General features: G+C 41.5%; 1 protein-coding gene across 1 annotated transcript in view; it reads right to left on the reverse strand.

Annotated features, from left to right (window-relative positions):
- LOC120802657 (rho GTPase-activating protein 26-like) overlaps window positions 1-13,236 on the reverse strand; it is a 93,084-nt gene extending 79,848 nt beyond the window's left edge. Inside the window, exon 1 of the mRNA XM_040150711.1 lies at window positions 12,973-13,236. Within this exon, the coding sequence (XP_040006645.1) occupies window positions 12,973-13,126 (154 nt within the window). The 5' untranslated portion in view covers window positions 13,127-13,236. The remainder of the gene's footprint in view (window positions 1-12,972) is intronic.
- Window positions 13,237-16,392: the final 3,156 nt, after the last annotated feature.

Consider the following 16,392-nt stretch of genomic DNA (forward strand, 5'->3'; position numbering starts at 1 on the left):
ATGAATCAGTTCTTTGTTTGGCCGGTAATCTTTTTCATGCTACCCACAGAAAAGAAAGCTTTTGACTTGCAGTTCACGAGAAAGATTTTAAAACAAAAAACACCAAGAGGAATCCAACAAAGAAGGACTGTCTGGTAGCGTGTCCCGTTCGCTCGGCAGGCTGTAAGCACTGACCGCAATCTCACAACTCATCAAGATCAAATTTAGCACATGACCTTTGTCCAAACATTCTCTCTTTTTAATTTGTGTGTGTTTTGTGTAAATTTAAGCTTGTTTACTTTAATTAATTGAAAAAATATATATATCCTAGAGGTTATCTAGTGTTAGAGATTTACATCTTATCTTTTTGGTGTAGCCCTCAAGCTTCTTTTGTATACTTCCGTATCAGTTAGTGACTTCCTACATTTCCCAGAACACCTCTACGACTTCAAAGGAACATGCCTGAACTGGTCCCATTCAGCAAGAAATTTTAGTTATTTTTGTCCAGAAAACAATATTATCTATGGGTATGTTGTATTCAGATCTATTGGGACTATTGTTTGTGGAAAATATTGTAAAATCGAACATATTTGTAGTTAGAAAAATGGCTGAACACTGGCGTAACACGAGTATGAAAGGGAGGTCCTGCTCTTTGATCGCCTGCTCTGGATTGTAGATGTGTGAGGCAGGAGTTGCTCTGTGACCAGTGTCACCAGAGAGCCTGGCCTGGGGAGGCACCTGTGCCAGAGGCTCCAGACCCAGTTATGCCCAAAGCTGGAGCTCTGGGAGCCGGGCAGGCAGTTAGAACAGCACTCTCGTGAAAAATGCCGATTGCAAATGTACATAGCAGTGTGTTGCTATCGAGGGACGTGCCGCCATCTGCAACCCCTGCCGAGCCGTATGAGGGTCTGAAGAGAAAGAATGCTGTCTGGTCCACCAAAATTGAAAAATACTAAGTAGCGGGTTAGCAAATTATAGCGTGAACTCCTGCTAACAATGAGTCTGGATGAGGATTTGAAAATGAGCTCGGTTTCACTGACTCAAGGATGGGTGCTGGAAGAGGTGGGCCGCCCACCTCTGAATAGAGGGAAACATTCTTTTTACCATAAGAAGTTCATGACATAAATAAGTCCCAAATGACTGACTCTTTGTCAGCACTGGCCTTTCAAGGTTCAGGATGATTTAAAACAGTTGATGTGTGTGTTGAGCCATTTTCAACCAATGAAATGCCGTTTTTTTTTTAACTTTGGTAAGGAAATGTCCATTTCAACACCAGCCCTTATGTGTTTCATCACATTACAGTCCGATTATTTAGTTTACAGCTGAAAATATATGTTTAAGTGTGCAGTACCTCTCTAAGTGCAGTACTTTAGTAGATGTATTTAGTTACATTCCAACACTGACCTCAGCCCAATGTTGCCAAGGGACACCAAAACTTGTTTTCTGCTTTGTGCTTCCAAAACACTGAAACGCTGGAGCTTTAACTGAAGTCCAAGTTGCTTTTCGAACTCAACAAAGAGGGACTGTTCTCCATCCAGCACAGTGTCGTCCCTCCTGGACATCTCAACCTGCTGCTCCACCTTACAACCTCCAGACTGACAGTTCCCTGAAAGGAGGGTAGACGCCAACACCATGCCAGCTTTGAACTTGTAACACTGGCTCCTCTCCTTTTGCTCTGACCCACTTCAAGAGCTTTGATGTGAAAGGAAAATAGCCTATTTATCAACAACATGTGTCAGCATGTGTGCGGATATGTGTGTGAGTGTGGGAGAGTATGTGTGTGCGGGAGTTATTTGTGTACTTCTGCCTGATTTCAGCCACACCTGTCAGGCTAAATCACATACTTCTGTAAGTGTTTTGGTAACATTTCAAGATATCAGAGTAAAAAATTTCCTGCTGAATACACCACCTGTTGCAAGTCTGGGCAGCGAGTTCTACAGTGGCCTAAGGTTCCTTTTCAAAGGGTAGCAACTCAGAGCCACGCCTTTTTCTCCACCGCAGGCTGAGAGTTTCTAGTTCATTATCACACACGTTTGAATTCTGGACTGACAACTCAACACTGCAGGCTAATGAGTGAATGATAACCTGGAGCTGAAGAGTCACTTTTAAGAAGTTCAGAGGGTTAGATAAATCTCCGCGTCTTCTTCTAACATTTATCTTTCCTGTGGGATGGCAAAAATCTGCATTTCATTCACATGGTATCCTATAACTAACTTTAGTGTGCAGCTTTCTGTTTGGATAACCTGGGCATTGTTGCAGTGAAGCATATTTTCCTCTTCAACCATCATAAAACGCTGCAAACAAAGTCATTCAGGTCTTGTGACACTTCATTGACAGTAACAACATCCAGCTGCCGGGCGTGACAGTGAAAATATGGCTCATTCCTACTAAACCAATGAGAAAAAAGTGCCTTTGATAGGTCAGATCTAAAGAGACAACACACACCCAAAGACAAGGATATTCTCACACACACACACACACACACACACACACACACATACACACACACACACACACACTATGTATGTAACCTTTGACCCTTCCTGGGGGCCTACTGTTAAATTTTAAAAAAACATCTCAAAACAGAGTGAGAGCTGGGATAGAAGGTAGGATGTAAGTGGAATACAAAAGCATTTACTGAAGTTCTGCTTCATTCAAATTCTCAGTAAAATGAGTTCATACTTGTAGCTGGAGACGTGTCGATGGAAATTTTTTCTAATTTTTTTTAAAAGGGGCACATTAGGTGCTGATCAACCGTGAAATCGTGCTTCTACATTAAACTACAATCCAGCTGAAACCCCACAATCTTGTCAGGTACAGTAATTTACCCCCCTCCGTCTGATGTTAAAGTACTTCCAATTAAACAATTTGCTTCCATAACCACCGGGCAGTAAAAGCAGGTTTTTAAACAGCTGCGCAGCTGTCTGTTTTATGACCCCAAGGCAGCAATCAGGTAGCCGTGTGCAAAAAAATTAAAGAGCGTTCCTCAGAGTTCACTTGCTCTCCTCTTCTCCTGCTCTATTCCTGATGTTTTATGATCGTAAGAGGCAACTGAAGCGCGATTCAAGAACATTCTTGAATCAAGTTGGTTTTCACTGGAAAACAGGTGACATTATCTAATCCTAATGGCGTACTGTCTCATTTCTTTTAAGAATGTTAGGACGGATCTGTGTTTTATGAATAAGTCACTGGGACTTCAGTGCAGCTGCAAAGGCAGAAAGTACACGCGGTCAGGTGAAACAACGTGTTGTCAGGATAAATTTCAGGTGACCTCATGTTACACCAATATTTTATTAGCCCACAATTACTAATCTTTGGTTTTTATTTCTTGGTCCCTCTTTATGTAGATTAAAATGCACAATGGAGGGAAAAAATCATAGTTACATATTTATAAATATTTACGACTAATTAAAATGTTGAAACACTTTGTTTAGCAAAGCCAGTATTCAATTTTTCTAGTCCCCCTCCACTCAAAATTGGATTATCATTACACTTGGATGCTTGACCTTCACTATGCAAAGGGATTGATCGGCAGTGTCTGACACCTGAACGCTGTTCTCACATTCACCTGCTAAAGAGGGAAAGTTTTTCTGCGCTCCCTTTAAATCTGCGTTTAAGACGTGTACATATGAGCATGAATTTGTGACATCGAAAGAAGTCTTGCAGCCAATCGTGGTCCAGCATGCAACTTACACAATTTTGATGTGGAAACTTGAAAACCACAAGTAAATCTACGCTGAAAATAGACTTCAGTTAAACTGTAGCGGATGTAATTTTGAGAATTTTAAACACAGGTAATCAAACATTTGTCAGAAAACCATGTCATTATTATTTAAAACCAGAGTATTTTCATATGGAGGGGATCTTTCCAGAATGACAACCTTGAGTGTGAGGCCTCAGTTGCTACACCTAGACAACTTAAGATAATGATGCTGCAACATTACATACTGTAACTATCACACATGGCGGAGTAATGCTGCTTGATTGGGGCCAGAGAAACAAAGAGCTACAAGTGTTTCAGACACACAGCAGCTTGAAGCTTTGTCATACCTTTGATGCATTTTGGTCAAAGCAGTTCTGTTCTATAGAAACTTCACTTTACAAGAAACTCCAGGTTTTCTATTTCAATAATGATCCGCATTAGATACATTAAAATTGTCTCGGCATTCTCCTTAAAAAGAACTCAACCTTTGTGGTCTAGCAGATACACAGCACGAGTAATCTGCACGCACAGTATGCTTGTATTCATATGCAAGGGGCCACCCAGATGCCATTTACAGTAAGCTAAATGCAGAACCACAAGTGTCAGCGGAGTATTTCCATCGCTGAAGTCGATGTAGTGGTTGTGACGAAGGAGATTCATATTTAAACACACCGGTGTTTATGTGTGCATCCTACTTCCTTCTTTACAGTTTCATGTACTGTTAAATTCTGACATTGAGTTAGAATTAATTCACTGCTATAGTGTATCTTTAACAACCTCGGTTCCTCTTTCAGTTTGTCCGATGACACATTTTTCTATTTAAAAATCTCTAAAAATTGTATTTTCATAAATTTTTTTAATGTAAGGTATATTTACATTCCTCTCTTGCCTCTGTCTAAGAAAAAGACACACTGTAGCAGTACTTTGCTAGAAAAAGGAAATATGTCCTCTTATGAGATCCGGATATGTATGCATCTTTTGGGCCTATAGTGGAGGTGGCATACCAGCAAAATAAGTCCCACATTGTCATGAGAGAAAACACACTAGTAAGTAATACCACAGTGCATTGAGAGGCTGAGTCACTATAGTATTGCAGGGCATTGTAACTAAAGAAGTCCTTGAGGTAAAATATTTACCAGCCTCAGTCCAGCTAAAGTTCAGGTCCAATACTCCACAAGGAAAATGTAACTAATGACATGAAGCGGCAGTCTGATTGTAATACTACTTCTGTGGCAACTGTTATGAGCTGTGCCAGTTTTCAGTCTGTATGTATGTATGTATGTATGTATGTATGTATGTATGTATGTATGTATGTATGTATGTATGTATGTATGTATACACATACACACGCAAACACACACACGCAAACACACACACACATATACATATATATACACATATATATACACATACACACATATATATATACACACACACATACATACACATATACACTTATATATACACATATACATACATACATACATACATACATACATATATACACATATACATACATATACATATACATATACACTGAACATAATCATTAGCTGCAGCTCTAATCTGAAGCACTATTCTCATGCATAAGGAGCAAAAGCATGTAGCAGCCCTTAAAATGTCAAGATGTGTTGAAGCTTTTCTGTTTTAGTTGTAAAGTCTTATTCTTACAAAAACAAGAAAGAACACAAACTGTTGCAAAATTCTGAATGTGGGTGTTGGTGCTCCTTCCGTGTGTTTTTTTAAAGACAAATATATGTAAGTTTGATCCAGTATGGTGTTAAAAGTCAGTGACTGCATGTGTGTGTGTGTGTTTGTGTGTGTGACAGACAGTCTGCCCTGAAAAAAAAAAAAAAACGATGCAACAATAGCACCAGAGCTGGGCTGAGTCGTGCCCTAATTTCCTTCTCCTCCACACTACGTCACAGCTAGAGGAAGACCCCCAACCCCCATTGTGCTGTACTGCAGTGGCAACACACACACACACACACACACACACACACACACACACACACACACACACACACACACACACACACACACACACACACACACACACATATCTTCTCATGAGCAGGATATATTGGTTTAATAGGAAACAGACAAGTTGTATGATGCATGTGTGCATCCGAAATATTCATCACTGTGGACAATATGCTGCATGTATTAAAACACCCGCGCACACACCCTTCGTTCCTCTTTGTTCCTAAGTGATGTATGCAGAGGAATGCCTTCAGACAGTGACACCCCCCATTGCCTCTCTTTCCCCCCTACGCTCGCTTCTGTCCTCCTCCATCGACTTCCTCCTCTACCCTTTCCCCTCCTCTTCTTCTCTCCACAACCTAGGCTGCTCTGCTCCAAGCTCCTCTATAGGCGTGTAGAAAATAAGGCCATGTCAGCTTTTAAACACAACTGTCAAAGACAACACCCCCACCTACTCTCTCTCTCTCTAACGCACACACACGGGCACTTTTTCTCTTTTTTTGCCCTTCAGCGCATACTCCCCTTTTGCTCTAGACCTTTTAAAAGAGGGTTCACTCCCTCCATCAGCCATAATTGAGAATTAGTTATGGTGTGGTGTGCATTTGTGTGTGTGTGTGTGACCCTCATCTATCAGCACGGCTGACAGTTGAGCCACTGAATGACCACCATTATCTCTCTTATTACTCACCAACAGCACAGAGGGTGGCTCCAGAAAAAACAAAGAGAGAAGGTAAAGAGGGAAGAAGATTGGGAGAGAGATGCATTGGAACGGTGCGTGGTCCATCGCATGGAATTCCCACTTCTTCTCTGGGACAATTACACACAAGCCCTAAGTTTGCCAGCAGTTTGTTTGTGGGGTTGCTAGGGGCAGTTAAAAGTTCAATCTGAAGTCAGAGTAAATGCCTGAAAACAAAGCCATTATTAAGACAGCGCTAATGGGTGGAGGACTGTTTTTAACCACTAACAGGCCGCACACAATGAAGCAGACATGCCTGAACAATCCATGTGTTTTTGAGGGTCAAGCCTTTGATATATATACTGTATTTTTTAGGCCTGCCAGAACTTTCAGGTTTACCATATCCTTTTCATACAGCAGTAGTTCTTGCAGAGTAATTTTAGTTTTGGGCTGTGTTTATAAAAGTTTAGGCATTAACTATTTATCCAAAGGGCCAACATCTACAGCCAATATTTTACTGGTTAAATCTGGTTTGTTCATTATATAGAGCTAAAATAGCCATCGACAATTTTACTGTTCTGCCATTTTTGTCCAAACTAAACCAGACACAGATTTCCTCTTCAGACCCTAGCTATCAATAAACCAAGACTATTTTAAACAATTTCAGGGCATCCCGTAGCCTAATGGTTAAGGCATACCACATAACCGAAGAGTCCATGATTCGAGTCCCGTTACCTTTGATGCATGTCATACCCTTTCTCTCTGCCCTTGTTTTCTGTCTCACTCTAGACCATCAACTGCGAAATAAGTCAAAATGCCAAAAGAAAAGTAAACAACTTTAAGTTCTCTTAACCTTTTCCAGCTTATATAAATCTCTATATACAGTAGCTCTTTAAACTTTGACAACATTTTACTTTTTAACTAACTTTGAAGACATCTTCTCTAGTTTAACCCAGATCTAGACCTAATATATGAGTAGTAATCTAATGTAAGTTTAACATCTTTTCAGCAAGATATCCTAGTTTTAGTTTAAAGTCAATGATTGATTTTGACAAATGATATGATAACACACACACTGTTTTCTTGGGTCGTCCACCATTTGCTTCTTCGTCTGTATTTTCCCTTTTCTTTTCCCTGTCTTTGTCTTGCTCTGTGTATTTGTATCTGTCCTCTTGTAATGTTAATGCTCCATCTGGTAGCCTCATCTCATCAGCTCATTCAAGGTCAGGATACACACACTGTCATTTTGCAGACAGTGAATCAAATATACAGTGCAAAAAGAGGTCACTAGGCCACATAAATACTTGTCAAGGAATATGTGATATCAATATTCACAAGATAAATGCACAAATGTGCATAAAGTTACACATAGTGACACAGCACTAACAGGAGACTCTTAACTAACCAGCTGCACCCTGAGCTGCATTCCAAGCAGTAAAAATACAGTTCACTGGTAAAGGAAAATGATCTGTATGACAGAATATGTCATGCTTTCATTGTAACACATGCGTGCACGACAAAGTGAGTATTACATGTCTTAACGGTACAGTACGTTGACTCTCGGACTAAAACATTCCTAACTCCAGGAAGCAGCACTGTCAGTGCAGAGGACAATGACTTCATTGTGAAAAACTAGTCCAAGACAGCTGAGCCCTGCGACTTCAAACTAGTAACAGGTATCGTGTGTGTGTATATATCTATCTAAATATATATCTATATCTATCTATATACATCTATCTATATATATCTATATATAGTTATATATTTACAGGTTCTAGGATTGTTTTATTTCTGTAGATATGGATTGTTCAATTGATTTTAATGAGTAAAAGATCTATGGTCTGATCATAACTAGTCTTGTTGATTTATGAATGAACTATTAAGGGTTTCTGAAGGCAACTTGTGGTATCTTTTGGACTGTGCTCAAAACAGATATTCACTTTCTTTAAATGCGACCATTTTCATTTCCAAAAAATTCCACAAATTACAAATATTCAGTGTTTTACCCAGAATGTATTCTTTAGCAGGCTCAAGAAACATCTAAAAGATTATTTAGACCATCAAAAATAGGCTAGGATAATACTACTACAAATAAAAACACTTAATATATACAATAGTATCTCTTGAAATAAAACCTATCCATACTATTCATACCTGTACTGAATCCAATCAAAGTGTTACACTGAGTTCTGTTAATAGATTTTCATTTTTTGAAACCTATGGGGGTATTTGAGTAACATCAAAAAAGACCTTACACTTTGCACTTTATGACATTTCTGCAACGTTACATATTGAGAATGATTATATATCTTAACGAGTCACACTCAGACATTTAGATGAATATACTGTGCTGAGCCACGTGACATGAACTTTAAAAAAAAAAAAAAAAAAACTCTGCACTTTCAGCTGAAAACATGGCAGCGTCATGTGTCAGTGTCGTATAAAACTGTCCAAACACGGTGTCTCGTTTCCCTCGTAGCAGCAGAGAGTGCATAGCTTGTAATTAGGGTTTGTTTGGCTGATTGAGCTGTGTCATGTTAGAGGTGGAGCAGAGAACCAAACATTTCTACGGGCTCTGTAATAACAAGCTAAATCTGCCCTTAAATGACATCTGGCTAACACACACACACACACACTTCCATGTGTAAGTGTGTGCATGTCTCACAACGACATATTCCAGAGACTTTGTGGTTTTCCAAGTCTATACTGAAACTGTGTGTGTGTGTGTGTGTGTGTGTGTGTGTGTGTGTGTGTGTGTGTGTGTGTGTGTGTGTGTGTGTATGTGCGTGTGTGTGTATGTATAGGTATTGGAATGTGTCTATATGTTTATTCACTACATAAGCCACTTTGACACCCACAAACAGGATGGGACAGCTGTAAGTTGGCAACAGCAGTAAAGGCATCTTTTCATTTGAAACATTACACTACTAAGCAATGACGTGTCAAACACACACAATTAAGAAAAGAAGAAAAGATAATGATCATCTCCTGGAAGCTTAGAGCAAAAACACAAATTCATTTTTTTCACCAAACATGTCACCAAAATAGAAAAAGCAGGAATGTTACCATGTTGCGTTGCAATGAAGCTTTTCAACTGAAGCCAAACTAACATAGTGGAAGGCTTTTATTCTCCACTGATGTCAGCTTACAAAAGATACATCAGAATCAATGTAAATTTTTCATTCATGCCAAAAAAAAAAGCTGTATCTGCATCTTTATTTATATATCATTCATAATAATTATTTTTTTGTAAAAAAAAAAAAATGACATCATCTAATTACCATTCGTTTGCAGTACCATAAGTGTAGTTTGTGCAATCCACTGCCACTCTTTCTGCACTTGGCGACTATTATTATAGGAACCAACATCTGCAACAATAGCGCAGGCTTCACACTGCACCAGGAATAAATCCATAACAGAAATGTACTGTACAATCTAGGGCTTGGCAATATGGATATACTGTATTTATCAGCTTATGTAACTGCATATTTCCATGCAACATGATACAGTATAAATAATCAATAAATATACTTACAGGAATTCATCTATGCCTGAAAATTATATTAAAATTTTAGGTTAAATACCTTACAAATCAACACGTTTTATCGCATTGATGTAAACATCCTGTAAATCTAGTATTGCCGCCAAGCAGTCCTGCAACATTGCAATGGCCTATTACCACCAGAGACATTAAAAAGGCACAGATACATTGGTATAAATGGAACATAAAAATCTGACCACGGGTACATTCAGACTGTCGCACCAGTCTACATCAACATATCACCTAACCCTTGTATAGGTCTTTTCAGTGTACTGAAAGTCCAGAGAAGGCAAAGATGTAACAGGCTTCAGCAAGTCCACAGTACCATTGTGTAAGTTCTGAGTAGCACGGCACATGGTGACTGTAAATGTTCCACTTTCTCCTGGTACCACGGTACCATGCATGTAGTCATTACAACAAACACACGTGTGAGAGCTGTCAGAAAACTTTGGGGAACCTCCTGCGGCAGCAATCAGTAACTGACAAAGCTATAGGCGCTTCCATGGGCAGTCTCCCATCCTCTCAGTGACTCAAAAAAAAGCAGGCAAGGTCGAGATGTGCTGAAAGATGCAGCAGACACCTTAAAATGCTGTTAGAATTTCAAAACCTCTTGCAACCGGTTCATCTCATGTGCCAGCGAGACCCAACAATACTGTGTAGTACAGGCATAAAAAGATCAACTAGGAAGACTTGCTGATTTGCTCTTTGTTAGGCTGCACCCTGCTACAATGGCACAGAACAAGCAAATCTCTCTCTCTCTCTCTCTATCCCTCTATCCCTCCCCTACCGACCTCAGTGAAATGCTCATGCTGTTTGATTTCTAGATCTCACTGATAGACAAAAGCAGACTTGTCTTTTTAGCTAGACGTCAGCTGACAGAGCTTTGTGGTGACAGAGGACAGAGCTAGTTTGTTTTTAAAGGTACAGATGATAACACAAGGTTGGAAAGTTCAGGTTAACTGGAAGGCTGGTCTGCCCCGGACTTTCTAGGATTTGTCCTATCGGGATATGAGCAGAGTGTGAATAATGCACTAGCTACCAAAACACGGCACTATCTACAGTATCATGGAGCATGTATTTACAGTTGCACCATGCAAACTACACATACATTTAAAACACAGAGTTGAAACAGCTGCCAGTTTTGTTACTGCAAAAGTGAAAAGACTTTCCAATGTCACAAATTCGACAGCTCTTCATCTGTCAATGTTTATGTCAAAACAACCTCCATAGAGAGATTTTATGCTGAACATGATGTAAACATTTGACCCAGCATATACAGCATATTACAATCAAATTCACGACTGAACATTCCTCCATCAGTACTGATAGTAACAAAAACATATGTGCACTAAGAGTAGCTGGTATCAACTATCAAGCTGATAATAATATTGAATACCAGGTCTAACACTAATCAACATCGTTTGTTTTGACAAACAATCTCACCACAAGGTCCACTCAGTGGCTGTGTTTGATCATGTCATATAATCCTCCTCAGCAGACGAAGGTCCAATTTTTTTTTTTTTTTCTTTGCAAATAAATCTCAACTTTAAATATTTTCTTTTTTTTTTTTGCCGAGAAAGATTGTGTGATACAATCTCCAAGAAACAAACAGCTACTTTGTCAACCACTGCGTCCTAGATCAAGAATGAACTTCGCAATAGAAATCGCAATATAGTTTCTGATGCTTGGAGAAATGGCCACTCAATGAAGTCATCATATTCTCAGAGGTTTGTAGGATATATATTACAAAGAATGACATGCCTACGTTTTATATCTAATTCATTAGATAACTATCTGTTTTGTCTTTTTTGATGGGGGGGTTAAGTTTAGTTCAAATGAATTTTGTTGATGTGAGGTTCATCTCACACACACACACACACACGCCGAACGCACACACATTCTGAGTTAGCCTTAATTCTTTTTATATTATTTATATAGCTCACCATGAGGTTTTAGTCATGATTCACATGGTGTATTATAAAAAGAACAGCCCTGATTGAATTGAATATTGGACATTTGCTTTTTATACAATGCATTTTTTCCAGGAGAATAGCCTGTAAATGATGAACCCGAGGTAAGCAAGCAGCAGACCCTGGCATGAAATGTATATTTGGTTGTGCAAAAGTTATAGGTTTGTTTGCTTCTTCCTGGAAATCGCTCTTGGAAGTGAATGTAATTACATTGAGAGCAACTAGAAACCAATTAACCAATCAAATTCAAACATACTTGGCCAATAAAGCTGAATCTGAATCCGAAATTCAACTTGAAAAACACAGGTGAAAAGTTTCTCATATAATGTATAACATCTTGCAATATGATCAAGCCCTGTGGTCTTATGGACCCAGGCAGAGACGTCAAATACTAACTACTAACAACACCAATGCCTCACCAAACTTAAACCATAACCATCACAATTCTTATTGTACCTAAATGTGACCAATGTGATTTCCATGCCTAAACATATGCGTTTCAGCCCATAACCCTAGTGGGCCCACGATCTCGCTACGGTCCCCTCTGGTACACATCTGTCCAGGTTTTCATTCATAACAGCAAACACCACGAAGAAATAAGCCTGCAATGTAAAATAAACTGCTCTTTACTTTCTGTCTCACCTCCTTAACAATCAGGACGACAAAGCAGGTCACTTTCAAGTCATTTATAACGACTGCTTTTACAGCGTGGACCTTCTGGCAGTCGACCCTTTATCGGCATTAAACAACTTGAGTTTATCAAAAGGCAGCAACACACACACACACACACACACACACACACACACACACACACACACACACACACACACACACACAGTCCCCCTCTCCCTCTATAGGCCTGGCAACCAACGTCCTGACAGCTTCAGAGGACACTAGGCACTGCTCACTCAGATTCACCCGCCTTGCCCCTCGACTTCTGTTATGAGTCTCATCAGAAACACCTACACACGCGCCCCGGAGGCATCTCAACTTCCCCTCGAGACTCCTGATGCTCACTCTGTCAAAACCAAACGCACCAAAACCAGATTTTGGTTTTGTCAGTACGGCCGGCATAGAGTAATGCCAGTCAATAAACACACACCGTTCCACCTGCACTTACATTTCAAAGCCTGGATGAGCGCTTTGCCGTCTTTAATCAGCTCCTTGATGAACTTGTTGGTCTTGTCCAGCTCCAGTTCGTGGGACTTGAGTCTCTCTCTGAACTGCGGACTGTCCAGGTAGCAGTCACTGAACTCCAGGGCGGGTAGTCCCATCTTCTTGGTCTCCACCACCGCCGCCGCCACCACCACCACCGGCACCGGCCTCGGCGCAACCTGGACCACCCGGCAAAAGGCTCCGAACTGGAGAAGCGGGGGGGGGCGAGAGGAGGAGGAGGAGGAGGGAGAAAACCTGGGCTACTGCTGCTGCTGCTGCTGCTGCTGCTTGAAATGATGGAAAATCCAATTACAACATGTAAACAACAGAGTGGAGATGTGTGCAAGAGAAATGCCTCTCTACACAACCTTGCGTTTCAATTTTTTTTTTTTTTTTTCAGGAGGCGAAGACTCGAGGTGACACACGCAAGAGTCCTCCGGTTTCTTTCAGACAGACAGCAACAGTAGCAGCCCGACACGGCAACCAATTAAATAAAATTTAAAAAGAAAAGAAAAAAAAGAAAAGAAAAAAGTCAGAGCATGTCTTGGTGGAGCTCAGAGAAAAAGTGTCCACATGCTCAGGTAAACCGGTGCTGCATTCCTCCCGACCGAGTCATTCTGGACCGGACAGTCAACTTGGTGCGAGGAGGGAGGGAGGGGAGCCTCGGAAAAACAAAACTAGAGGTTCGTAAATGCGATGTCTTCCCTGGGCGGTTTTAAATGCTCTGCTCTCTGCACGGCCCCGCTCATCTCAGCGCCGCAGACCGTAATCACCCTACCCCCGACACGGATAAGCCCCCGATGGACGTCTCTCTCGGCCAATGAAGTGACCGGACCGGCGAGCTGGCCGTTTCGGGTGGGTGTGCGTGGAGCGACTCCGGAGCGAAGAGGAGCAAGGAAGGAGAAGAGGGCTCACTCGCATTCCGAGAAACGCTGTCGCCGCAAAGAGGTCGGGGCGCGACTACTGGGTCCCATCGGGAGCTGCGTCCTTCGAGGCTTGAGACTTCCAAGACTGAGGATGTACTAACGGGTCAGCAAGGCCTGTCTAGTCCCAGAGGCTCCTCCAAAGGAGAAATGTAGCCTGACCATTCGCCCACATTTTTTTTAAAGAATCGTTTTTAAGGCACTTTTTTTATAGGCAGAATGATGATGGCGCTAGACGAAAACTCAAGGGATCAACAAAGTCCTTAGAACTGACCATCTGGGGAACTTGAGTATCCGCAGCAAACCAACAACAAGTCATCCAATAGATTTGAAGATATCTCGCTCCAAACCTAAAATGTCAATCTCATAGTGGCAGTAGAGGAAAAAGTCAGGGGATCAGGAAAGTCAGCAGGATTCGAGCTCGTACATTTGATACCATATTTCCCTCTGGACCAAGGTGGCAGACCCACTGACCAACAGACACTGACATCCCTAACCATCCCTAGCCGGTGTGGCTAATTAAATGAGTGGAGGAAGACATGTAACAAAGGTCCCAGATCAGATTTTAAACCAGTCTCGTGGCTCAAATGGGGGCCAGTACGTGGGAGGCTGTGTTGCCATCGGACGCGTCAGACAATCCATCCTTCGCAGGTCTCGGAGTCCCAGAATCTATCGTGAATAAGTCTGGGGCTCTCAGGGAATATCAGTCAGTTTGTAAATTCAGGAAACATGACCCAACAATAGGACCAAGTGTTTGCATTCAGGTGGTCGCCTGATAGCCGCTGCTCCATGCATGTGACCTAGATCAATGAAAAGCCACTACAGGGTATGAATAAGTTTGCCAGGCCTAAAGGCTGTTAGTCTGCATATGTTGCCAGTCACAGGGCTTCATTTGCTGTAGTTACCTGTTGCGCCTTACAGTAAACCCGATTATCACGGAACAATTACCAGCTAAACACCATTACTTCATTTACCACTTTGTCACTTCGCTTGGATGCTCAAGGGCAACTTGCTATCGATGAACCTGGACTTTCGAACTTATAATTTGCCTCGGGCTGCCTGAATGCACCACCACTTGGGATTTTCCAGGCTGGACTGTTTTTCTGTAGATTCTTCCTGGCATTTAAGTCATTTCGTGGGCTGAGGATGTAGCCCCTCAAACAGGAAACAGCAAACGTATGGAGGAAGGTACACTGGGAGTTGGGCCAGACTCGGCACCTTATACACAACGCTTGGCCATGTTAGCAGAGTGTGTTACAATGTGTGGTATCTGACTGTCTTTACCAAACAGATATTATATACATATAGATGTATATATATATATATATATATATATTCAGGCCACAAATTTGTGTGCAGCTATTGGTATGGTCTTCGTGGAGCTGATGTGGATCAAGAAAGAAAGTTGCACTGCAAGCATCTGTCATTCAAGGAAACATAAACTTACTCAGTTCAAGTACTAAAAGTCATCTTCACCGATCTTCTGAATTACCGCCTAACGAGAGGGGTGGAAGTAACTGTGGGCCTCATAGCTGTAACGTACGTGCATAACACCGTCAGGGTGCGCGGAGTACTACATCTTCCCGAGCGTAGACGATCTTTGCACGCGGCGGTCCCGTAGCCTGGTCGGTGGGAGGGGACGATGATGTCATTTCAACTAGCGCGGGGGAATTTCTGCAGCGCGGTGTCGGCCCCGGATTAAAAAACCCTCCCCCGCCCTCTGGCGCCCCCTGTTGACACGACGCCGCACCGCGGCAGCTCTCTGTTTCTCATTTTGTCGGTATTCAGTGACCATTCTTGGAGCCTGAGACTGCGGTGGTTCGTGCGCCACGAAACAACAGGAAAACCTCAGAAGCTCGGGCTTAGATAAAAAAAAAAAAAAATAACCGATGGCTGAATTACATTTAGCTTCTTTTGGTTTCAGTGTCACAGCTCGATGGGACACACGAATAGAGCAAAACCGTGGTAAATGTTATTGGTAACACCTGTGCTTTCCCTGCGTGCTGTTCACCGATACACATCTACTATTACACAATTTGACTTATGATCAGAAAGGGAAGCCCAAAATAACTTCTTTTCCATCTCATGTGAAACTCTCCAAAAATGACGAGAGGGTCATTTATCACAAAAGGGATAGATTCAATGGGCCTATGTTGTACTGAATGTATGTTCTGTTGACCTTTAGTGATCCTGGGGTCACTGCTACTGCTGCCTTAGCATCAAAATGATGACACATCCATTTTCTTTTTAATTTTTTTTTTTTGAACATTGCATGCATGCCATTGACACGAGCACAGTTTGTGTTCGTGGTTATCGTGTGACAACAGCTCGAATTTAGACCTGCTACTTCCTCTGCCGATGCATCTGGACGCTTGCTCGTTTCTCCATCTGCCACAGTGTGGTGTAAGAAGGAAGTCGAAGCATGTTGCTGTTGGTGTGCACAGCCTAAGACGCGGGGAGGC

The sequence above is a fragment of the Xiphias gladius genome, chromosome 17 (genome assembly GCF_016859285.1).
Source record: "Xiphias gladius isolate SHS-SW01 ecotype Sanya breed wild chromosome 17, ASM1685928v1, whole genome shotgun sequence".
Taxonomy (NCBI): domain Eukaryota; kingdom Metazoa; phylum Chordata; class Actinopteri; order Istiophoriformes; family Xiphiidae; genus Xiphias; species Xiphias gladius.